At 38.3% G+C, this 25,047-nt stretch overlaps 1 protein-coding gene across 3 annotated transcripts in view; it reads left to right on the top strand.

The window, feature by feature from the left end:
• The window catches only part of TAF2 (TATA-box binding protein associated factor 2), a 79,482-nt gene that overhangs the window by 19,850 nt on the left and 34,585 nt on the right, over nt 1-25,047 (top strand). For 2 of the 3 annotated variants that reach the window (XM_043483079.1, XM_043483080.1), the window contains exons 4-18: nt 131-249; nt 1,990-2,131; nt 3,334-3,565; nt 5,828-6,012; nt 6,979-7,092; nt 8,261-8,360; nt 10,284-10,369; nt 13,307-13,442; nt 15,916-16,070; nt 16,716-16,830; nt 17,199-17,308; nt 18,784-18,849; nt 19,245-19,497; nt 21,520-21,660; nt 24,153-24,263. In XM_043483079.1, coding sequence (XP_043339014.1) covers nt 131-249; nt 1,990-2,131; nt 3,334-3,565; nt 5,828-6,012; nt 6,979-7,092; nt 8,261-8,360; nt 10,284-10,369; nt 13,307-13,442; nt 15,916-16,070; nt 16,716-16,830; nt 17,199-17,308; nt 18,784-18,849; nt 19,245-19,497; nt 21,520-21,660; nt 24,153-24,263 — 2,065 coding nt within the window. The remainder of the gene's footprint in view (nt 1-130; nt 250-1,989; nt 2,132-3,333; nt 3,566-5,827; nt 6,013-6,978; nt 7,093-8,260; nt 8,361-10,283; nt 10,370-13,306; nt 13,443-15,915; nt 16,071-16,715; nt 16,831-17,198; nt 17,309-18,783; nt 18,850-19,244; nt 19,498-21,519; nt 21,661-24,152; nt 24,264-25,047) is intronic. The other variant, XM_043483081.1, reaches the window with a different exon arrangement.

The following is a 25,047-nucleotide window of genomic DNA, read 5'->3' as shown; positions in this document are numbered from 1 at the left end:
AAAGGCATTCCTGCGATTTATGTAAGATGACATAATCCTTACAAACAAGTGGTGCCAAGTATTTAAGGAAACATTTGGTGAAATATGTGTCTTACTGTTGAGACTGGCTTTCTCTATTTCCCCTCCCCAGGAGAAACCTCAACTATTTCTCCAATGCTTATGCGGCTGCAGTTAGTGCCGTGGACCCTGATGCAGGGAACGGGGAGCTGTGCATCAAGGTTCCGTCAGAGTTGTGGAAACACGTCGACGGTAAAATATCAAGAACATATTGACTGTACAGTTAAATCATGTTGGATTCAGTAACTAAAAGCTTTTCATGAAAGTTTATGGTATTTAAGTTATAGTCAGTTGAAATATACAGGAGTTGGAAGCTTTTTTTTCTTAAAGATAACTGACTAATAGGAAAACAGCAATCAGGCGCTGTGACAAAAAGCAACTCATTTCAATGTAGATTTTAAAGTGAAAGTTTAAAAAAAACAAATGGATGGAATACTTTGTCAAGATTTGAGAACCCATGTGATATTAAGTCAGTTTAGAATCACAGAGTTTTGTGAAAGGAAGGATCCTAAAGAATCATCTTACTCAGTTTCCTCCTGTCGCAGAACAGTCTGATGTCTGAAGAGCGTGAGTGACCTGCTGAATGTGTCTGATGAGGAGAGGAGCCAAGGCTAGCGCCTGGGGTTTCTAACACCCACTCCGCACACTTTTATTATTTCTAAGTCTTTCTTTGCCTGTATAAAGTTACAGCGGTTTTAATTATTATACATGACTGCCTGCCTTTATTTTGCTGTATAAAATTAATCAAAACAAGGAAGTAAAGTACTTTGTTTTTTTTTGCTTTTTTTGGATAGTTTATGTGTGTGTAGTGGGGGGAGGAGTTTATGTTTTAGAGATACTGTCTAGTTTAGGGGAAAGGCATGGAAGATCATCATTGTATATTCAGGGATTGGAAAAAGTCCATATTGTTGTCATGTTCTGGGGGAAATTAAAAGAAACATTTTTTTTTAGTCTTGTGAATGGTGGATATGTGTGTGTGTGTTCAGTTGTGTACGACTCTTTACAACCCATGGACTGAGGTCCACCAAGCTCCTCTGTCTATGGGATTTTCCAAGCAAGAGTACTGGAGTGAGTTGCCCATTTGCTCCTCCCGGGAATCTTCCAGACCCAAGAACTGAACCTGACTGAACTGCGTCTCCTGCACTGGCAGGCGGATTCTTTACCACTGAGCCACCTAGGAAGCCCAGTCTTGGGAATGCAATGCATATTTATTGCTTAGAAATAAACCATAATGAATAATGCTGCATAATGTAAATTCTTGGGTAATCCTTCCCACCTACCCCACTCCCTGCTCCTACTCCTCAGAGTCACAAGTAGGATTAACAGGATTTGTGGGAGTATAGTAAGTGAACAAACTTGAAAAGTAAGTTTTGAATGGGGTCTGGAAGGCCATAAGTGTCCTAGGTGGTAGTTTTGAACTTTTTTCTTTTGGCAGTATATCATTGTGAGAAATTGAGAAGAGAATATGGTATGATCTGTGTTTTGAGAGCCCACAGCTAGCAGTGACTAGAATTGAGTGGAGATAAGGACACCAATCCCTGGTGGCTCAGCTGGTAAAGAATCCGCCTGCAATGCGGGAGACCTGGGTTCCGTCCCTGGGTGGGGAAGATCCCCTGGAGGAGGGAACGGCAACCCACTCCAGTGTTCTGGCCTGGAGAATTCCATGGAGTATAGTCCCTGGGGTTGCAAAGAGTCAGACACGACTGAGTGACTTTCACACTTGCGCTAGGACACCAGTACAAGCAGGTTGTTGAGCTCCTGTAGGCCAAGGGATGGTAAAAACCTGCATCAGGTTAAATAGTGTGGCTTTTTTAGGTGAAACTCAACCTTTGATTCCCACTTTATGTTCAGTGTAAGTCTTTACCCTTACTATATCGACCACTGTTACCTAATATATATTTATATATCTGTGTGTTTATTTATTTGTTGCAGAGTTAAAGGTCCTAAAGATACACATCAATTTTTCTTTGGATCAGCCAAAAGGAGGTCTTCACTTTGTGGTACCCAGTGTAGAGGGAAGCATGGCTGAGAGAGGTGCTCACGTGTTCTCTTGTGGGTATCAGAACTCCACAAGGTAGATGACTCATTCTTATGTATTACAGTTGATTGCATTTTTTTCTATATATATATATATATATGCAATACAGGTATTTAGTGTCAGATGAGAAGTATGAACCTCATCCCCAGCTGCTTTTCCCTCTTCGGAATCTTGTTCCTTTAATCATTCCTCCTCAGTCCTGTCCTCCCTCCTCTCCTCTTCAAATCTGCTGTTCTAAAGTCATCTCAATTCTTTTATTTTTTAAACTTTTGTATTGAAGTAAAACAACATACAGAGAATTAATGAATTGTAAATAGAAAGCTTCGTACATTTTCAAGGTGAACAGCTTCCTGTAATTCACACTCACATCAAGAAAAAGAGCGGTAGCATTATCAGCATTGCAGAATCACCGCGTCTGCCCGCTTCCATTCACTGCTTCTCCTGGTCGCCTGAGAAATAACCTCCGTCCTGAGCTCCAAAATGCCATAGATTAGTTGCACCTAGTTTTGAACTTTATTAAGTGGAATCATATGTGTCATGCTCTTTATATCTGCCTTTCTCGTATAACTGTGGTAGTGAGATGTACCTTTATTGTTCCATGTAACTGTAGTTCATTCTCGTAGCTCTGTAGTTAACCACCTTATTTTGTTTTCTCTTCAGACTATTAACTCCTCCAAGCCAGGGATATTGTCTTATCCTTCTTTGTATTTCGGTAACAAGTACTGACCCTGGCACATAGTAAAACCTGATCTGAGTAGAACATTGAATAGAAATTTAATGTCTGGCTTTGTCGGCACTGTTTGAATTTATACAGTGCACCACGTATTCCAGAGAAGCAGTTTCCTGATGTATGGAATGGATTCTGAATATTGTATTTTTTAAAACTTTATTGTAAGCATTTTTTGTTCCTGAAAATGAATGCTACATAAAAACTGTGAATATACAAGTAAAAATTATTTTTAATTAAAAAATCAAATTCAGACTTGCTTACTTCTTTTCAGGGTTTAAATTGGAGGTACCACATGATATATTTTATTAATATTGCCAAGTAATGTTTGGAGACAGGGCTGTATCTTTAATCACATTCTTTCAGGTTGCTCAGTAAAAAGCATTATTGCACAGAGAGCTAAAGAAAATTTTTTTGTATGCATTCTGTAAATGTTAAAATACCTTTTATGTGGGAGGAACAATGTAGGTTACATTTTCAACGTTTTCTGTACTGTTGATCTTTTTTCTAGATTTTGGTTCCCATGTGTTGATTCATACTCTGAATTATGTACGTGGAAATTAGAGTTTACAGTGGATGCTGCCATGGTAGCAGTTTCCAATGGAGATTTGGTGGAGACCGTGTATACCCACGACATGAGGAAAAAGACCTTCCATTACATGCTTGCCATTCCGACATCTGCGTCAAACATCTCCTTGGCCATTGGACCTTTTGAAATCCTTGTAGATCCATATATGCATGAGGTAAACTGTGGCTTCTTGCTCCCTCCTCTCCTACTCTTTCAAGCTTGATCAGGAGAATGAGTAAAATATCAAGTTTTTCTTAATTCTTTTTTCAGCTATGAGAACTCTCACTAGAGAGAAAGGTTTTTTATTCTGAAGTGTGTAATGATATCAACTCTTTTTAAATTTTCGTAGTTTTTTCATCAGAGGGCTTGGTGTTCCAAAAGAGCTTCAAGTAACTTGGTTAGAATATTGGTCAGTTTCTATAACTGATTCTATTAAAGAACTATTATGAGTTTATGAATGTTCTGAATCCCTCTCCAGAGCCTGAAATATTGCAGTTTCAGAATTAAAAAGCAGGATTTATTCTCGTTTCAGCATGTGTAGAGAGAAGAGAAAGCCTAAGGCAGGCAGGACTGGAGCTCACTGAGGTTTTCCCCAGGCTCCTCCACATGTCTGATCCTAAGCCAGGGACCAGTCAACAAGCCCTGTCATAGTACTGTTCGGCCTCCTTACGCATCACGTTTCTGTTGGGTATAAAGTGATTCATTGGTTATTGACCCGCATGGTCTCTCTGTTGGTTTAAAGCAACATTTGAATGAATCCCTTAATTCGCAAGGTTTGTAAACTCACTCATGGAAAATGGTCAAGATATTTTATGAATGGTTTGCTTTTGGTGTCTTAACAATGAATCTTAAAAGTGTATTCACTGATAAGATGCAGTGAATTTTACCATTTTTGGTAAATGATCAACTTTAAAATCAAAATTTGATTAGTACCTGCTTCATATTTTGGAAGATTTTTTGTTTTCCCACTGAGCCATTGAATGGGAGAAAGGTAAATATCAGTCAAGAAGTATTTTTCTTAAATACTTAGGGCCTGTGACTTAGTCTTTCTCTTTCAAATAAAATTTCTCTTGTATTATCAGTAGGCTTGCTATCATGTAGTTTTGTCTAAAAATGAGTCTTTTTGATGAATAGTATTTTCTTTTTTGTTTGTGTACCAATAGGAGTGCTCATCACAGTGCAGTTTGGGCCCTGATCACTAGTAATCCATACATGCTCTTCCTTCACTTATGGCAGTCTCTAATCTGTTCTTTCATAATGTTGTTAGAAGAGTAGTTTTTTATTAAATGCTAAAAACTTTCCTTGCCTCCACATCCTACAGTTATCAGATCTGTTTAGCATGGCTTTCAAGAGCATCTAGAATTTGACCCTAATATTCCTTTCTAGCTTTTTCCTCATTTCTTTTCTATTTATGTTTGTTCAACATAGTTTACTTATATTTTTTCCAGCCAAACCATATCTTTTCCTGTCTTTGACTTTGTTTGCAATGTCCTCTTTTCCTGTCCATACCTTTCAAACTTTTGTCCAGTTCAAAAAGATTAGCTCAGATTTAGTCGTCTTCATAAAACCTTTCTGAATCATTTTGGTCAGAGTGCCTGCATGCTCAGTTGCTTAGTCTTGTCCAGTTGTTTGTAAGCTCATGGACTGTAGCCCACCAGGCTTCTCTGTCCATGGGAGTCACTAGGCGAGAATCCTGGAGTGGGTTGCCATTCCCTCCTCCAGGGGATCTTTCTGATCCAGGGATCAAACCCACGTCTCCTGTGTTGACAGGTGTTCTTTAGCACTGAGCCACCTGGGAAGCCTGCTGGTAGAGTGATGATGTCATTTTTGATGTTATTCTTATGGTACAGAATCACAATAAGGGACAGGGAAACAGTATGTGATGTATGCGTGTGTGTGTCCAAAATGGGATGTAGTGAAAGAAAGTCAGGATTATTATTTCTGTTGCTGGTATTTCTTATCTCCTCACTACCAATAAGCCTTCCTGAAGCTTTCATGTTGTTCTTTGTGTGTTCTGAAGATAGGCAACTTTTAATTATACAGGACAGTACTGTGATGTGCAGTGTTCACTAGGTTAGGTTTAGGAGTAAAAGGCAGGTTTATAGTAAGCCTTGGAAATTTAGATTATTTTTGTTCTGTATGCATATGCAGAAGAAACTTTTAATTTGTAACCAAAGTTATATTTTCATTGGATCTAAGCATTTCATAGACATAAAATCTACCATGAATTTAATTCTGATGCATTGACTATTTCATAAACATAATAACAGTAGTCACTAATTTCATACCAGTGTTTTATCTCAGTGCCATGGATTTGTTGGAAAAATGGGGGGAGGGGAGGGGCTTAAATGCTGCTTCATTTATAATTGAGATATTTAGGAAATTTAAGATGTAAGTTAACTCTTATTTAATGATCTTCCCTGCTTTTTGTTTTTAGGTTACTCATTTTTGTTTACCTCAGCTTCTTCCATTGCTTAAACATACCACATCATATCTTCATGAAGTTTTTGAATTTTATGAAGAAATTCTTACATGTCGATACCCATATTCCTGTTTTAAGACTGTATTCATTGATGAGGCTTATGTTGAAGTGGCTGCTTATGCTTCCATGAGCATTTTTAGGTCTGTATCCAAATTTGAAATGACTAAACTAGGTTCATGATGTGAAGGTTATTTATTTTATGATCATTTTTAAGATGCATTTTGAACTTTTCCCCTTCAATTTAGCTATGAATGACTTTGTAGAAATTCTGTGTTTTCAAAATTTTTAAATGTAGAAAAGCATAAAGAAAATTTCAAAATAGCCCAAAAGACTCATATTTATCCAGAATTATCTGCTACTAATACTTTACATCTTTGTTTTAGTCTCTTTTCTGCTTATGCACTTAAACAAATATACAAAGTACTATATGGATATTTAGTGAGGTTTTTGTCCTAGCACCGTATAAAAATTTACTAATATCATCAGAAATTTGTAAGTAAAAAAATAAGGAGGAAAAACTTTATTTTCTTTTTTCTCTTACCCACTTTATCTCCCTTCCTTCTTTTATTCCTTGAAAAGCTCCAAATTTGGAAGTTTTATGTCTCAGGATCAGTAATTTTTTTTTCTGGGTCTATTTTCTCTTCTGTAAAATGTACATAATAGTAGTGTTCCTGCATTCTTCAGAGTGGTTTGAAGATCTGATGGGTCAGTGTATTTGAAAGTAAATATTATAGGACAAAAAGTAGTATTGTTAGAAAAAGATTTTTGAAATGAGAAGACCCCCCCCCCTCGTAAAAGGACTAGTCTCTGATGAACATACCAATTTCTGATTGCTGCTGCAACTGCCTAGCCCCCGAAAAGAATATTTATATTTTTCATGGAAATCAGTGGGGAGCATTACAATCCTTACTTTAAACAAAAGTTATTAAAATATGGATTTCAGCTAAAATTTGAAAAGACGTGAAAGCTCTTGGGGAAAGTATTCTGGTTTTTCTCTGTTATATCTTAATTGAATTCCATCGTTTTAAAAGTGTGATTATTTTATCTTGATTGAGTATTTATTTATTTCTTGGTTATAATTACCTGTCTGCTCTTTGAAATTCCAGCACTAATTTGCTACACAGTGCTATGATCATAGATGAGACACCTTTGACCAGAAGGTGTTTAGCCCAGTCTTTGGCCCAGCAGTTTTTTGGATGTTTCATATCCAGAATGTCTTGGTGAGTAATTTCAAAGTTTACAACTCCTGAGAAGAATCAGAAGTTTATTTTTATTTTCTTTTCCTGCAGTGTAAGTTGAACTTTGTTCTAACTGCAGATAATTAACAGACGCTATTCTGTATATGTTTAAAGAAAAGTAATGAGTATAAATTTCATCCTAAATTTTTGGCCATTCCCTCAAAATATCAGTATAATCAGTTCGATAATTTTCAATAAGAATAAGGTAAGAATTTTGATAGGAGCAGCTCCTTAAAGAGCTGAGTAAACACTGTAGATAGCAGGACTCGAACGCACAGAGAGCTGTAGTTGGGACTCTGATGTCAGTTCTCAGTTCACCTGGTGTTGTGTAGGGAAAACAGTGATCCTCTGCAGTACTGATGATGGGTAGGGATTTCCTGCTAGTGCCTAGTTTTGTACTAATTTACTTGAAAAATGTGAGAAATAAAATACTTTTTGTTTTCTTTCTGACTAACTTGAGGTAAATTTGAAGAAACAGACAAAATTCCCTTAAGATTATAATCTAGGATTATAACATATTGATAGTATGTAAGTCTTGATTTCTTTTTATTTTTCTTTCTGGAGGGTGAAGGGCAGAGGGTAAGGCCTCTTAATTTATAATTTCCTAAGGCACATAGTTTCGCTAAAGAATAGTCTCTGGAACATGTAGACAAAATGTTTGAATGAATGAATAGATAAACATAAGTATATACATGAATGAATGGTGTCATTGTCTTTCCTCTTAAGAAACTAAGAAGTAAGTGGTTAAACTTCAGGTCTTAGGCTACCGCTAACAATTATGCATGGGGCTGGCAGTACTAGAGTGTGGACTTTGCAGAACTGAGCCCTGTGGTCCTGGCTTCATGCCGTGGTTCCTCAGGAGTGGATGGCGTGGATAGACTTGGACCTGAGGGAGGAGCTCAGCCAGAGGAAGCACAGAGAGGAGCCTGGAGGCGGTGCAAGGGATGGGCAAGGAGGACGCAGCCAGAGGGAGAGGGAGAACCACATAGTCTAGTGACTTTTATTTCCTTTAAAAAGGCAGAGAAGTGCTTGCTATGCTTGTTCTGTTACCCTCTTGGCCTTATCTGAAGAATTCTTATTATTAAAATAATAAAGTTTATTATGTTTTATTTCTATTAAAATAAATAATGTTATTTGGCTTTTTGCTTAGGTCTGATGAATGGGTATTGAAAGGAATTTCTGGTTATATTTATGGTCTTTGGATGAAGAAAACTTTTGGTGTTAATGAATACCGCCACTGGATTAAAGAGGTAAAAGCATCTGGATCCATTTATCTATGTAGAAGTCAATAAGATGTGTTTGTGTTCTCCAGATTTTGCTTTATTTTTAGTAACTATAAAATACTTACTGTTAATTGAAAGACCCTGATTTCTTCCGAAAAAAATGAGAATCGTTTTATAGAGACTTATCTATTTTATCTAGTTTCTGTTGCCATTGTTGGCCTCCAAAGACTTGCTAAGAATGAGAATATTTAAGCTCCTTAAATATCAATTCAGCTGTTAGATATATTCCTGCTCCTCATAGTAATGATTTTTAGTGTAATTCTGTGACTTTAACGTAACATCTAAGGGCTTCCCAGGTGGTGCTAGTGGTAAAGAATCCTCTTGCCAGTGCAGGAGACACACGTGAGCGGGTTCAACCCCTGGGCCAGGAAGGTCCCCTGAGGTGGACGATGGCAGCCCACTCCAGTGTCCTTGCCTGAAGATTCCACGGACAGAGGAGCCGTGCTGTCTAAATTTGTCTAGACTTAGAACCCAGATTCTGGAGTCAGTTTGCTTTTCATTTTGCTTTTATTCACTTGCAGGCTTTATGATTTTGGTTAACCTTTCCAGGCCTCTTGTATCAGGAGTGTAAGTAGGAGTAGCATCTACGCCGTGGACAGGAACTAGAGGCATCGTACATGTGGTGTGTGTGGTACCCAAGTCACAGGACGCACTCACTGGACATTGGCTAGTCCTGCAACACATTTACCTTCTCTGTCATTTTCGCATCTTTTCCCATTATTTAAAGATTCTGGCCAAACAGAAAAAAATCAGTTGTATTTTGCACAGCCCATTCTGTTCATGTACATTTTATTATCATGTTTATCTTCTCCCTTCTCAGTTGGAAAAATTTTAGCCTTTAATAGCCTCATTAAATATACCGTTTTTATCCTCCCCTTTTTTTCATTTTATATACCTTGGTCCTCTAAACCTAAACTCAAGTAAGTTAAAAAGTAATTGTAAAAAATTTCAAACACTGAGAATTATGAAAGAACCCATATATCTAGAACTGGACTAAAAAGTCCATTTTTTAGTTCAAAAACTATTAAGCAAGGGGGAAATGTGGCATACAGCATGTATGGTATTCCAGGTACTGTTAAGCAAACATTTTGTAAATAATAACCATCTTAAACCTGCTAACTGCTCTGTCATTATTTGCATTTACAGACAAGGAAACTGAGACAAAGAGAAGTTATTTGGCTAAAGTTACACAGCTAGTGAGCAGTGGAGCCAGGCTTCAAGCTGGCCTCCCGCCGCTGCCCCGCGGCCCCCGCCACTGCCCGCACTGCCCGTGCGCCCCCTGGGCCGCCACGGGCTCCCCCCGCTGCCCCGCGGCCTCCGCCACTGCCTGCAGTGCCCGTGCGCCCCCTCTGCCCCGCGGCCTCCGCCACTGCCCGCGCGCCCCCGCTGCCCCGCGGCCCCCGCCACTGCCCGCACTGCCCGTGCGCCCCGTGGGCCGCCAGGGGCTCTCAGCGCAGCTACAGTGTCTCTCGTTTCCACTGAGACTTGGACCTGTGTCATATTAGAGAAAAGTAGAGCTTTAAAATTGTGGATTCCTGACATAATTTTATCCCTATTTGTTTTTACTTGCTTAAATCCTCCCCCAGAAGCAAAATACAGAGAAGGAAGAGAGAAATTGGAGAACAGGTCAGAAAGGTTGGGAAGAACCAGCAGGAGAAGTTGCTGGGCTGCCGGCCATCCCTGAGGCCCACAGGAGAGACGGCTGCTTGGCCCCATCACTCAGCCAGCTGTGTAGTCTGCCTTGTTTATGAGAGCATAACTACTCTCCAAATATATTTCATTTACTTTCGGAAATTTACATTCTGATTCCAGGAAATTAGAAATCACAGTTTAGTTCTAAAATTTAATATGTAAAATAATGTTGACTGGCCTCTGTTTTTATATCCTTAGGAGCTGGACAAAATAGTGGCATATGAACTGAAAACTGGTGGAGTTTTATTACATCCCATATTTGGTGGAGGAAAAGAGAAGGATAAGTATGTTTATTGTTCAGAGATGATATTACAAACCTTGCTTTATGAGATTAGTCTTACAATCACTTGTGTGTGTAATGAGGCTCATATAGGCCACAGAAGTAGTCCATCCTGAGACCACAGATACTGGTGATATTCTTATTACTCCTTTCACTACTGTTGCATGTGGTGGCTGTAGATGGATTTAAACATTCAAAAAAAACTTTAAAAAGGCAATGCTTTTTTTCTTTTTCATGTTAATTTCCTAATGCTAATATTAATATATCATACTGCTCTCATAGAAATTTAAAAATAATGGAACAAGTATTTTGCTTATGTATCACTGATTAATTTTTTAAGTCTAAGTAGATAGTATCATCATCAACACAGCCTACCTATACCTGTTTATCTAAATGGCCAACTATCTAGACACTTATTTACTCTTCCCTTTTATCTCCTTTTCTTTTTTCTGTTTCTTAAGTCACTGTAAAGGAAATAGCCATTTATAGCAACACAGTGGTGCTGGCAGGAATTTTTATTTGTCCTAGGATCCATAAATTCCCTAATGGAATATGAACTGAATTGGATGGGAAATTGTTTCTGTATTTCTACTAACCATTAACTGGAATTTTATGTTTCCTTTAATTATAAATGTAGATAACAGACAATGCTGTGACTTTGCCAATAGTAGAAATCATGGATGTCTTCCTATCGCGTTTTAATTGTTAGCAGATATCTTGAGATCTGTTTTACACTCATTATGTTAGAATTGCAACACTAGACCACTACTAGATCTTGTTATTTAATGTATTAGTAAACTAGCACATATATTGGTAATGTTGTAGTTTTAAAAAATATTTTGATAGCTGTATTTCGTTATAATTGGTTTCCTTTGTAAACTTGTATATTTTCTGTGCATTTAAAGGCAGTTTTTCTCTTGTGGTCTGCAGGATTAATGAGGCTACCCAAGTGTCTAAAAGTACGACGAAGGTTAAGAAACTGCAATTTGTTCACCAGTAGTCTTTTCTTTTGTTGAAGTGTGGTCACTGAGACACGATTAAGTCAGTGGGAAGGCATAGGAGTTTGGAGTTAGAGAAACTTGGATTTTTGTAGTTACTGATTTTTGTGAGCTAAGAAAATTGTATAGCCTTTCTAAGTGTGTGTGTATTTTAATGTGTCAAACAGTGATGATCTGCCCTAATCATACTGGTTGCAAGGGTTACTTGAGATGAAGCTTTAAACATAGTATGCACTCATTCAAATGTTAGCTCTTTTCACTTTCTTCTCTTGACTGCCTGCCCTTTGGCAGTTTCCCAGTGTGTAATTAGAGCCTCCCATTGTGTGCAAGTATTGTTCACACTGAATGTTTTGAGGTTGTTCTGCCCATTTATTTAGTTCTTTCTGTATGTTTGATTTTCAAAATTTATGTGTAAAAGTAACAGATGAATGCATGCTCTTTGAGGAGATTCAAAACAGTACAATTTATAAGCTTGTGGAATAAAAAGGAAAAGATCCTGCTTTGCCCTCTTTTACCACATCTCACTCCTACCACTTCCTCTCCTTGGAGATAACCGTGATTATAAATTTGGTATATTGTCCTCCAGACCTCTTTTTTTTTGGCTTTTATGTGTATATGGCAGTCACAAAGTATAATTTAATTATGCATATTACTGTATACTTTTCTTTTTTAAAAAATTTAATCATATCTATATTTTGGCAAGCACTCCATGGGGCTGTACATTAGCTTTTGTTGTTGTTGTTCAGTTGCTTAGTTGTGTCTGACTCTATGCGATCCTGTGGACTTTAACACACCAGGCTCAGTGGAGTTCTCCAAGGCAAGAATCCTGGACTGAGTTGCCATTTCCTTCTCCAGGGGATCTTCTGGACCAGGGATTGAACCCACTTTTCCTGCATTGGCAGGTGGATTTTTTCACCACTGAGCCACCTAGGAAGCCATACATGAATTTACTTTGTTCTGTTTGCATGCTGTATATAGTATTCCATGATACCTTGGAGTTTATGTAACCTTTTTCATATTGCTGTGCATAAGCTCAGAAGTACTAAGTGAAGTTTAAAAGTAATTTTTCAAATATCAATTTAGCAAATATTTAAAATTTCAATATGCTGTATTTTTTAAGGAAGTGTAATGACTATTCTTACATATTGATTGTGAGAGGATAATTTGGTAACACTAATTTTGAAGGGTAATTTGTTGGTACCAATCGAAATTCTAAAATGGGTAATTTTTAGATTCAGCTGTTCAATTTCTGCTATCATATAGAAATTATTCTTCTAGATATTTGCCATAGAGAAGTACATGCATATGTATTAAAAGATAGTCACTGTAGCATTATTTGAAATTGTAAAAAAGTGTAAACACTTCAAATTTTCATGTATGTCATAAATCTTTTCTGCCGACTGTGCCTTTCTTTTACTGATAATCTCTTTCATCATGTCAGAATTTTTCATTTTTACATGGTCAATCTGGTCTTTATGTCCTCTGGATTTTATATTTTTCCTTATGAAGATTTTTCCCATCCCAAAATTATGAAAAGAAAATTTTTTCCTTTATTTTTTTCTAGTACTTTTATCATTGTTTTTGTTTTAGATATATGATCCACCTTGAGTGGTTTTTTGTGTATGCTTTAACCTGGGGATGTTGATTGGAATTGCATTGATTGTATGAATGAATTTGAGAGCATTGAATTATTTACACTTGGTGTCTTCCTGCCTAGGAGATGTTTCCATTTATTCAAATTTTCCTTTATGTCCTTTCATAAAACTTTATAATTTATTTATAGTTAAGTTTATTTTTAGATGTTTCCTAGTCTTCGTTGGTCTCATACTAAGGAATTTCTCAGGTATTCCCATGAGGTTTTTGACTTAGTGTCTTGATGTAGCCATGAAATTTATTATTTACTTCATTCAGATTTGTTACACTAAGAAAATCTGTTTTCTTAGCCCAGCGTCCCATCTACACTTCTCCATAAAGCATCCACATACGCTCTCCTGGGAATACTACACTATGTTCCAGTGTAAAGCTCACCTTGTGATGAGACTGATTGAAAACAGGATCAGTATGGAGTTTATGTTGCAAGTAAGTATTAAAGAAGTGAATAATTGTAAAGAAAGATCTGTTCTATGTGCATATAGTCTGAATACTGTTTTGTAGACTAGGAATCAGGGCATCTGGCTTTATAGCTGAAGTTCAGTTACTAATTAGCTGTTTGTCTAGTAAGTAAACTGTTCTTTTTTTTTTTTTTTAACTTATTTTCTGAAGGATAATTGCTTTACAGAATTGTGTTGTTTTCTGTCAAACCTCAACATGAATCAGCCATAGACACATGCACGTCCCCTCCCTTGTGAACCTCCCTCCCACCTCCCCCCACCCCGCCCTCTGGGTGACAGTTTCCTGAGCCGCAGCAGGTTCCTGTTGGCTGTCTATCTTGCACATGGTGATGCAAGTGTCCAGGTTACCCTCTCCATACAGCTCACCCTCTCCTCCCCTCTCCCCATGTCCATTAGTCTGTTTTCTATGTCTCTTTCTCATTGCTGTCCTGTAAATAAATTCTTCAGTACCATTTTTCTAGATTCCGTACATTCGCGATAGAATCCAAAGTTTATCTTTCTCTTTCTGACTTACTTCACTCTGTAAAATAGGTTCTGGGTTCATCCATCTCATTAGAACTGACTCAAAGGCATTCCTTTTTATGACCAAGTGATATTCCATTGTGTATATGTACCACGACTTCTTTATCCATTCATCTGTGGATGGACATCTAGGTTGCTTCCATGGTCTAGCTATCGTAAATAGTGCTGCAATGAACAATGGGATATACATGTCTCTTTCCATTTTGGTTTCCTCAGGGTGTATGCCTAGGAGTGGGATTGCTGGGTCATTTGGTAGTTTTATTCCTAGTTTTTTAAGGAATCCCCATACCATCTTCCATAGTGGCTGTATCAATTTACATTCCCACCAACACTGCAAGAGTGTTCCCTTTCGTCCAGACCCTCTGCAGCACTTATGAGGGCCATTCTGACCGGTGTGAGGTGATACCTCTTTGTAGTTTTGATGTGCATTTCTCTAATAATGAGCGATGTTGAGCATCTTTTCATGTGTTTGTTAGCCATCTGTATGTCTTGTTTGGAGAAATGTCTGTTTAGGTCTTTTACCCACTTTTTGATTGGGTTGTTTGTTTTTCTGGTATTGAGTTGAATGAGCTGCTTGTATATTTTGGAAATTAATCCTTTGTCAGTTGTTTCATTTGCTATTAGTTTCTCCCATTCTGAGGGTTGTCTTTTCACCTTGCTTATAGTTTCCTGTGCTGTGCAAAAGCTTTTAAGTTTAATCAGGTCCCACTTGTTGACTTTTGTTTTTATTTCTACTACTCTAGGAGGTGGGTCATAGAGGATCTTGCTTTGATTTATGTCATAAAGTGTTCTGCCTATGTTTTCCTCTAAGAATTTTAGAGTTTCTGGTCTTCCATATAGGTCTTTAATCCATTTTGAGTTTATCTTTGTGTATGGTGTTAGGAAGTGTTCTAATTTCACTCTTTACATGTAGCTGCCCAGTTTTCCCAGCACCACTTACTGAAGAGGCTGGCTTTGGCCCATTGTATGTTCTTGCCTCCTTTGTCAAAGATAAGGTACCCATAGGTGCATGGGTTTGTTTCTGGGCTTTCTATCTTGTTCCTTTGGTCTGAATTTCTGGTTTTGTGCCAGTTAACCTATTCTTTTTGTTTGTGTTTCCCCAGATGTAGAGTGGGTATCAATACTTGATCCATGCAGTGCAGGGTTTTTATGAAGATAAGATTAAAGTGTGAGGTTAAAAGTAAAACCTAGTTATACTAGGATTTTGTGTTTGGCAGTATTTAGAATGTTAAAGAGGAAGATATTTTCAGCAGAAAAAAGCAGATTTATTCAAAAGATGTTTATTTTTCTGTTGCTAAGTTCTCCCTTATGTTTAAGCAAGTTGATGGAACTCATGGAGATGTTCTAGTTGAGATGATAGAAGCCACTTGTATTATAAATGCTTGGCCATTTTTTTTTTCCATTGATGATATTCTTAGAGGTAAATGAAAAATAACTTTGTAGTAATCTTTTTGAAAAAGCATTTTAAATTTGCCTCAAAATTAAGTTTCTTGAATCCTCTATCCTTCACCTTGCCTTTGAAGAACAAGTATCAAGTGAGAGGTGGTCTGTAGAGAGCCAGTCTACTTCTTAGAGTGGTATAAATCCACATGAAGGCTCTCAGCTTCTTGAAGCTCATGGCACAGTGCACTATAGATGTATATTATTATCATTCCTAAAAACGCAGTGTCAGTGTCTGGCCAGGACATCATTAAAATTCAGCTCTGTTTAGAAGAATGGTTTTGTGGTCTGGCTGTTTAAATCTTTTCATGCTTTACTGCTCATAGTTTTTAACTAAGACAGTCTATGAAGTAAGATGTGAGATTGTTGTCTTCTATGATTGTCTATAATAAACTTACATTGCAAAGTGGGAATAGTACAGAATTGAAAGCAATGTATAATTGTGTTACACAGACACACTAAATGATACTTTCTTACAGGTTTTCAATAAACTGCTAAGTTTGGCTAGTACTGCTTCATCTCAGAAGTTCCAGTCACATATGTGGAGTCAAATGTTGGTTTCCACATCTGGATTTTTGAAATCCATTTCGAATGTCTCTGGCAAAGACATCCAGCCTTTAATAAAGCAGTGGGTGTATCCTTTTCAGTAGTAGTTAAGTGAAGGAGGGAAGGTTATTTGTATAAGGGGAAGAAGGAAGAGCTCTGGGGGATAAAAGGAGGCAAATAATGGTAGATGTTACGAGGAACTGTAAATCATTTCCTCTGAGGTGCCAACTAGCCACTGAGGTGCACACATCCATGCACATCTGTATTCGTGAAGTTTAGCTTACTTTAAAGTACCTTTTAGTGTGTGAGTGCAGCAGTAGGCTTGGTGATGAGGGAGGTGAATGATCCACCAGACAGGCTTGTAGGGTCACTTGTAAGATGCAGTGGTCTGGTGGCTTTTAGATGTGACTGGGGATTGGCACAGCTTGCATGCTATCTTGGAACTTTTCGGTTGTTACATTTTTTCATTTCAAAGCACTTTATATTAATAACCCTGTAGAGTGGTTTTGCTTCTTTCAAAAAAACTGTTTTTGAAAGATCTTTTCTTTTAAATCTGGGAAAGCATTTTTCACAGGAATTTTGAATGCTTTGCCACCTGGTTTACAGTGGAGTATGCTCTTAAGCTTTGAACTGGTGGGAATGTGTTTGAAAATTATGATGACCCTAATGAATAATTTATTTTTTTTAGTACACGTTCATTCCAGTTTGCAAAGATTCCTTTACAGTTCTTCAGAGACCAGAGCGGAGTGGTAAAATTTTACGGAAGTTTTGCCTTTAATAGAAAGCGAAATGTCTTGGAATTGGAAATAAAACAAGATTATACATCTCCTGGAACCCAGAAATATGTGGTAAGTTTTTTTTCCAAAATGGCCTTTCTGCACCACTTTCTGCCCAGTTTAAATAAAGGAACAGCTTATGGGTGAGGAGCTGGTTGGAACTTTCATAAGGAGATTTCGTTTGCAAAGACTGAAATTGAGCAAACACCCAGTGTCAGTGACGGGAAGGAGGGCTTACTTAGAGAGGTCTTGGGGAGACAGTGTCTCCCAGTTCCCCTCCTCTGGCACCAGCTGCCCTTCTGAGTCTGCACATGCGAGTCTTATACAGTGTTGTTTAATGTCTCGGTGAATGTTCCTTACATGTAAGAGCACACATGATTTGTTTCTGTTCTTTTTTCTTTTCCTAGCACTATCTTTGAACAGTGTGTTTCTTTTTAAAGGGACCACTTAAAGTGACAGTTCAGGAGTTAGACGGATCCTTCAATCACACATTGCAAATTGAAGAAAACAGTCTTAAGCACGATATACCTTGCCATTCCAAAAGCAGAAGGTAGGCACTGTCCACAATAAAACCCCTAATTTTTTAGGTAGAGGACATGTTATCTACTATCTTTTTCCCCCATTTTACTTCAAGTTAGTATTACCAGATTCTTTATCCACTTTCTGTTCTTGACAACATTTTTATCCTTAGAATTAAACAAGTAATTTTAAAATGAGAATCCTTATTTTGTAGGAACAGGGGGAGGTAGAATGGAAGTTTGAGTTTTGGGAGCCAGGAAAAATTCAGGACAGATTGCTCAGGGTTGTTCTTACTAATCTCATTGGATTAATAGCTGTAGAAAACTTGGGGGAAGTGAACACTGACTCTAAAGAAAGGAGCTGAGTGCGCATGTCGTGACAAAGCCCCTGTCCTCTCTTCCTGTGTCTACCCCGCCTTTCTCCGTGTCACTGTGACCTTAGGAGCAACCCAGATGTCTTTCTAAGGCACATTGCCAGCAATAGTTCATCTTTTATTTAATATGCTTTTTCTTTACCACTTTTTTTTTTTTAACTCAGCACATACTCTGACTAGTGAAAAATGAGAACATTTTTATTCTTTGCTGGAGGAGTGTGTATCAATGTCAGAATTTTAGGAACAAAAGTTTTTTATTCATGACTGCACTTAGGTCATCTCAGACAAGCATGTCAGTTGATTTTGAGTCCTTTAGAGAACTTGATTCTGAAGTCTCCCTGTAATCATTCTCTGTGAAAATTCTTTCTTAGTTCAAAGGAGATCCTTCTTCTTTTTGTTCTGTTCACCTTTGACATTGGGAGCATCTGATTGCTACCCTTTTCATCACAATTCCTTAGTTTTGTTTTCTCCGTAATAACAGCAGGTCATGAGGAACGCAAGAAGACTGTGCTCTCTCTTCCCATTTGTATTTGTCCTCACATGACCATGCATTTAGTGTAGTGTCCAGAAGATTTAATTATTCAGGAGTAACTTGCATGGAGGCAGTTGCTTTTGTTTTGGCTCATCATAAATCTTGTGCGTATTAACTAATTATGCATGTTAATTCATACTGTGAGGATGTTTTGTACTTAACTTCTTACTTCATTTCATATAGAGTAGCACCTTGCATGTATAGCACTTGTTCAGAATCATTCATTTCTCAGTTCAGGCCTGTGTTGTTGTTTTTTTAATAAAGCATTTCTTTATTGGTAGATCTCTTACCTTCTTGTATAAAATTTCCAGGTACTAGTTCTTTGAAATATGTATATGTTTTAAGTTGACTTTTAATTAGATATTTCTGACTTTTGTTAAACATTGATCAGGAAGACCTTTTAATATCATTTATTTCATCCTCTTCAGTTTCAAAGTAGATAGGTTTTGTTGTGTTTAAATTCCATTATATTTTCCATCTCTTCCTCCTTAGAATATCTTCAACACTACATGCTATTCTTAATTTGAACTTCAGCTGCTCTTTACCTCTTGTCAAAATTGGAAATGTCAGAATTTTCTAACTTACTTTTCGTTAAATGTAGGAATAAGAAGAAAAAAATTCCACTGATGAATGGCGAAGAAGTTGACATGGATCTTTCTGCAATGGAGTAAGTTCAGTCACAGATTGATTTCTAATAGAGTGGCGTTTGTAACGATTGTCAAGTGTTAAGCTTTAGAAAATAAAATGAAGAAATTTGGTCCTGTTTTCCCTTTTCACACTGTGTAGTCACTAATAAAGTCCCCAAATTATTTTTTCAGGTGGATTTTTTTGTTTCAGCAAGATTGATATAGGTTAGACATATAAAACTTGAAATTCATATTAGATATAATGAGAAAGTTGTCGGTGTGATTTAAAAAAAAAAAACAACAAACGAATATAGTAAAACTCCAGGCAGTTTTGAGTACAGCATGGAGAAGACAATCCGGTTAATAAATGCTGTGTGTTTATTTTATAAATATATGAAGTGGAAAAGAAGGAAACGAGCCTGCTCTCTGCTTTCAGTGCCGACTCTCCTCTGCTGTGGATAAGGATCGACCCGGACATGGCGGTGCTGCGGAAGGTGGAGTTTGAGCAGGCGGACTTCATGTGGCAGTACCAGCTCCGCTACGAGAGGGACGTGGTCGCCCAGCAGGAGGCCATCTCGGCCTTGGAGAAGTTCCCCACGCCCGCGTCCCGGCTCGCCCTCACGGACATACTGGAGCAGGAGCAGTGTTTCTACCGAGTGAGGATGTCCGCCTGCTTCTGCCTTGCAAAGGTGACGTCATGTACAGTGCAAAGAAAATAAGATGGCTAGTGCGTTTAAAAAAACAACCCTGAAGAGATATTAAACTTCTCTGCAGTCTTTCATTTTACTTGGTGTGATTGGTCTCCTTTGCCACATTCTTTTTGAAGGAGTCTTTTGGGCCTAGAAAAGAGAACAACAGTCTCAAAGGCCCCTTGCTGAATCATCTAACTTCGGAGAAAACAAAGCATAACTTTAGTTCCATCCTGAGGCTCCAGGCCAGCTGCATCTATCTGGAACTTATCACCCCCTGTCCGGAAACCTACCACCCCCTACACCCACCCAGAAGACTTATCACCCCCTGCCCAACTACAAGTGTCATCTCAACAAAAGAATACTCAAAATATCCCACTTGATTGACATTTCCCTTATCGCTTCCACAAACCTCCCTATAAGTATGAAGCCTCCCTGATCCCTTTCGGCGCTCAGCCTGGTCATTAGGCCGACTGTCGCCCCGCCTTGCCTGAATAAAGGTAACCTACTTCTGTTGAGGTCGTCTTTCCTTTTCTGCCTCGCCGGAACTATGCCTTACACTTTTAACAAGGCCGATTTGAAAGAAACATGTTTTGACCTGAAAATAAATTGTGCACTGAAGTTTTGTGACTGTCAAACTGAAAGATTTCAAAAGCAAAGAGTATTTTCCCCATTGTATTGAATTGCCCTGCACATTGTTAAAGCAAAAATGTAAGCAGTTCCTTGGTTTGAGGGATGTTTTACCTTATGGTACTTGAAATTCATTCATTCATTAATTTATCCCACTATGGTGATGATTTCTTGTTGGATAGAGCTTAGTATTCAGTATAGGGATATGGAATTTGAAATGATAGATTCTATCATTTAGCATTCTACAAAAGTTAATTTATTAAGAAAAGTAAATATTTTTCTTTAGATCCCCCCAAAAAGAAAAGAAACATTTGATGATAGAACAAATGAAAATCAAAAAGTGCTGACAGATATTTGACCAGAAATCCTGGGTTCCAGGTCTTTAAAAGCATCTTGATGATAAGTTCATTCCCATGTATTGACTCTCTTGCTTTCCTCACTGCTATATCCACTTGTCCAGCATTTCAGCAGATGATAATGATTTATATTTGTTTCACCTTTAATGGTAAATAGTGAGTAGTTAGACCCCTTTATCTACTCAGATATATACGGGAAAATATGATTTTCTTTGATAATCATCTGCTGAGGGTGTAATTTTATTGCTTCTGTAAAGTTCTTGTAATTCTCACATGCTAAATCCTTAGCAAATCCGTAAAATTATAGCCTGTGTTATTTAAAGTTAATTATAATTTCATTCTTTTCAGCTATGGTTTTTATACACTATTAGCTTTCTTGGTGGCTCAGATGGTAAAGAATCCACCTGTAATGCAGGAGACCTGGGTTCAGTCCCTGGGTTGGGATGATCCCCTGGAGAAGGGTAAGGCTACGCACTCCAGGATTCTGGCCTGGAGAATTCCGTGGACAGAGGAGCCTGGCAGGCTGCAGTCCATGGGGTCACAAAGAGTCAAATACGACTGAGCACCTTTCACTTTCAAAGTATCAATAACAAGATGTATTTTCTTTGTAATGTGTTCTTACAGATTTAAGTGGTAGGACTGTATTTGTCTTATTTTTCAGTTAGAATAGAGTTAAAAGCCTTATTTAAAGTGCATGGTGATGTTTCTATCTGATTAAAATATTAGAACTTATCTGCCTGAATGGACAAATTTAGAAGTCTTTGCAAACAAGATTTCTTAAAACATAAAAGGAATGCTCCAATTTAGAGATTAACTAATAGAAAATAGTTACACGCGTACATAGAATTTTAGGAGGGGTGAGTTTATGTATTTTCTTGGAAATGATAGTGAGACGCTGAAATATATTAAAGTTTTAAGAATTGAAATCCTTGGAAATGAATCCAGTATATTGATAACTTTCAGAAAGTTATTTTACTTATTTAAAAATACATTTGCCATGGTGACAGAAATTATTCCATTTTCTGATTATTTGCAGATTGCAAATTCAATGGTGAGCACATGGACAGGACCACCAGCCATGAAGTCGCTCTTCACTAGGATGTTTTGTTGTAAAACTTGTCCAAACATTGTGAAAACAAACAACTTTATGAGCTTTCAAAGTTACTTTCTACAGAAGGTACAGTTTCCCTTCTAGTTTTCTTATAATTATTTTATGCCAATATCAGTATGTATTCATTTACCTTGAGGACTCTTCAAATATTACTTTCCTACAGATTATTTTGTCTTTTTTCTCTTTTTGCTTCTAAAATACTTTCCAAAGTTTTGATTGTTCTTTGGTTTTATGAACTGTGTGCAAGTGACTCACTGTCCACATTAATACTGAAGTCAATAGAAATGGATGATTTGACTTTTTGGTTGGCTCCCTGGGGGACGGAGGTACCCGAAAGTCCTGATGGCTGTCCCTGTCGAGTGTGGACAGCATTTCTGGGTCAGAGACAATGCAGCACACAGCTCTGGTTTAGTCCTGGCTCTGCTACTCACTAGCAGTTTCCAAGAGGACAAGTCTTTCAACTCTAAGCCTTGGTTTAGTCATTTGTAAAGTTTATCTTTTTTAGAATTAAGTAATATCAAGCATGTGAAGGGTTTTACACTGTATTTTTATCACATAGTAAGTTGTTTATAAATGGTAATTTAAAAAGTGGTGGTGTGATGAAGTCACTGTTTAGGAAGCGGTGTGGGATTGGCGGGGTGGTCAGTATTTGGGCAACTTGGGAATCACTTGTAAAATATTTTGAGTAACTTAATAACGAAGGCAGAGGTTAGATTAACTAGATTGAACTAGAAGGAGGAGTAAAGTTGAGTATGAGAAAAGGAGACATGTTAAGGATAAAGCAAGGCTGAGAAAGGGCACTTCAGGTTTTATTTTGTGCAGAGGGAGAAAAGGCTTGAGGCATGTCTGGCACAAAGTGAAGAACTAGTGGGGCAGGTGAAGTGTTCACGTGGAAGCAAGTAAATACAAAAAAGACAAGATAGAGCAAATTCTGAAGTTGTTAGTAGTGGGCAGGACATAGTTGGAAGGTCAATTTTAGAAAAGGTAAAAACATCCCATTTTCTGAGGCAGGTAGAAACCAGATGAAATGAAGTGGGAGGTGTTGAGGGGGGTGGTAAGCAAGGTGCAGTCTGTGTGTGAAGGAGGGAGGTGGGCAAGGGTCACTCGGCCGTGCTGAGGCCGCGCTGAGAGCGGGAGTCATGACTCCCCTACAGTGGATGTCGTCAGCAGAGCAGACTCAGAAGGCCTGGGTGTGAGGAAAGCCAGTGTTGGTGCCATCAAAGAAGTCTGAGGCGTCTGTTATCTTTAACAGCTGAGCCTTTCGTAGTCCTTGAACGTGTTGCTCAGCTCTTGTTATTGCCGTTTCACTAACGTGTGGCCTGGAAGCAAGCTAATTTCCGTGTCTTGTCGAGCACGTCCCCTTGGCTGTGCCCTTGTTCTTCCGTGGGCCTTGGGTCATTGTGCAGAGTGGGAGTTGTGACCCTTTAGGCAGGCAGTCATGAAATCAGTTTGTAAGTTTTTTTGTTTTTGTTTTTAAACAAAATAAAACAATAGGCAGTATCAGAATGCAACACATGTAATAAGGGTAGTTAAAAGTTGTTTTGGTTTTATTTTTTAGTTTGTATATGTGACTGTATGTGTGTGTTCAGTTGGGATATAAACATATTTCTTAGTGTGGTTTGCAGTCAAAAAAAATTGGAGAAGCCAGTGCTTTCAGACCAGTTCACCTTTCACATAATACTTGCAGTGCCAGAGAAAAGAATGAAGATTCATGCTTAAATTTAAGTCCTGTGTCTGTGAAACAGAATCTTTCCCTCAGTTCTTACAGCCTTGGTAACACCTGTTGGAACAGTGACCATCTGTTGCTTCTGCGCCTTCAACCTAGCAAAGGAGCCACGCTACGTTTCGTCTCCACCAGTTTAGAGGGTATAGTTATTTTGATCAGAAGAGAAAATAGTTCAAATCTCTCTGTACTGGGGACTGTGATGTCCATTGTCTGTGGTTCTATCTTGAGATGGAATAGCTTTGCTCTGCTTATTGTTCTGGTAGAGGTTACCTCTGTGGGTCAGGCTTCCACCTCCTTAGAAAACTTGTCTATGAAAATTTGAAAAGGGGGAAGTTGGATTTCAGGTAATTTACTGTTTTTCCTTAGGCTGAGAACAAGGTGGTACTGGAGAGTCTGTGTGTCTTGAGACTAGTAGTTGAATTCTGCTGTCTGCCATATGCCTCTAGCCACTGTATCTGTTAACCTTGAAAGTGGTGCTCAGCAAGCAGCTAGCTGAAATAAGCCCCCTTATAGGCAGTGGGGTACAGATCTGATGATGCTAAAGCCCATGCATCCCTTTTCCTCTGTAAATCACAGAGCTGCATTTGTGTGACGTGTCCCTCTTCCTGCAGGGGGGCTACCGAGTGCCTCCAGCTCTGCGGCTCTCCCCCGGGACTCCTGCTTAGCTCTCTTGCTGGAGCGTTTGAGGCCTGTTCCCGCGGGAGGGGTAGGAGCCAGGGGGGCTGGGCGCCTGGACTCCCTCCAGATGCTGTCAGCCCCAGGGCAGCCCTTTCTCAGCATGCACTGCGTTGAATTATAGTGATGAAAATTGAAAACAAAATTTTTTTTCTAGACTATGCCAGTTGCAATGGCCTTATTGAGAGATGTTCACAACCTTTGTCCCAAAGAAGTCTTAACATTTATTTTAGACTTAATCAAGTACAATGACAACAGAAAAAATAAGGTACGTTACTTTAATGTTAATAAAACTAGCCAGTGATATTTTGTTTTCAAGAGAAATATTTAGACTATGAAATCATTGTTGTGTCCATGGGACTTGAAATTTCTAGAGATAGAAACATACAAATATGATTTATTATAATAACCAGATATCCGAAAACCAAGATTGGTTGATTTTTAAATGTTCCTTATACCTGTTATAATGTGGACAGAGTAGCACATCAAATTTTGGGAACTCAGCTGATGTTTGTTTTGGTGAAGTCTGACACCGCAGTTTCATTCTGGCTGCTTTTTTCTTCTATCAGAAAACAGCTCCTCTTGGATAACCCGTTCATTGATGAACTTGACTCTCTTCTTTTTTAACCATCATGTGTGTTCTATTCACAATTTAGTAAATAGCTATTGAATGCCATGCTTCAAAAGTTATTTCACCTTACTCATTATCATTCTAACAATCAGCAAGTGTTTTTGAGAATATATGCTATGCTAGGCAGTATACCATGTTAAATAGAAAAAGAAGTCATGGTAGTTGCCATCTCACATTTCGTTTAAACATATATTTGGTACTTCCCTGAAGGTCCAGTGGTTGATACGCCACGGTTTCACTGCAGGGGGTGCAGGTTCAGTACCTGGCTGGGGAACGAAGAACCTGCTTGCTGCACGGAGCAGCCAGAGACAAACAGGAAACTGCAGAAGAGCTGTGAGCCTGTGGCAGTCTGATTCTGGGCCTCAGGGTTCAGCAGCTAGGTTTATCACTGTCTCCCCATCTGTTTGCCATGAAGTGATGG

This window comes from Cervus canadensis, chromosome 12, assembly GCF_019320065.1.
Source record: "Cervus canadensis isolate Bull #8, Minnesota chromosome 12, ASM1932006v1, whole genome shotgun sequence".
In the NCBI taxonomy this organism is placed as follows: domain Eukaryota; kingdom Metazoa; phylum Chordata; class Mammalia; order Artiodactyla; family Cervidae; genus Cervus; species Cervus canadensis.
Note: the sequence above shows the minus strand (reverse complement) of the source record. Positions and strands in the feature narration are given on the sequence as shown.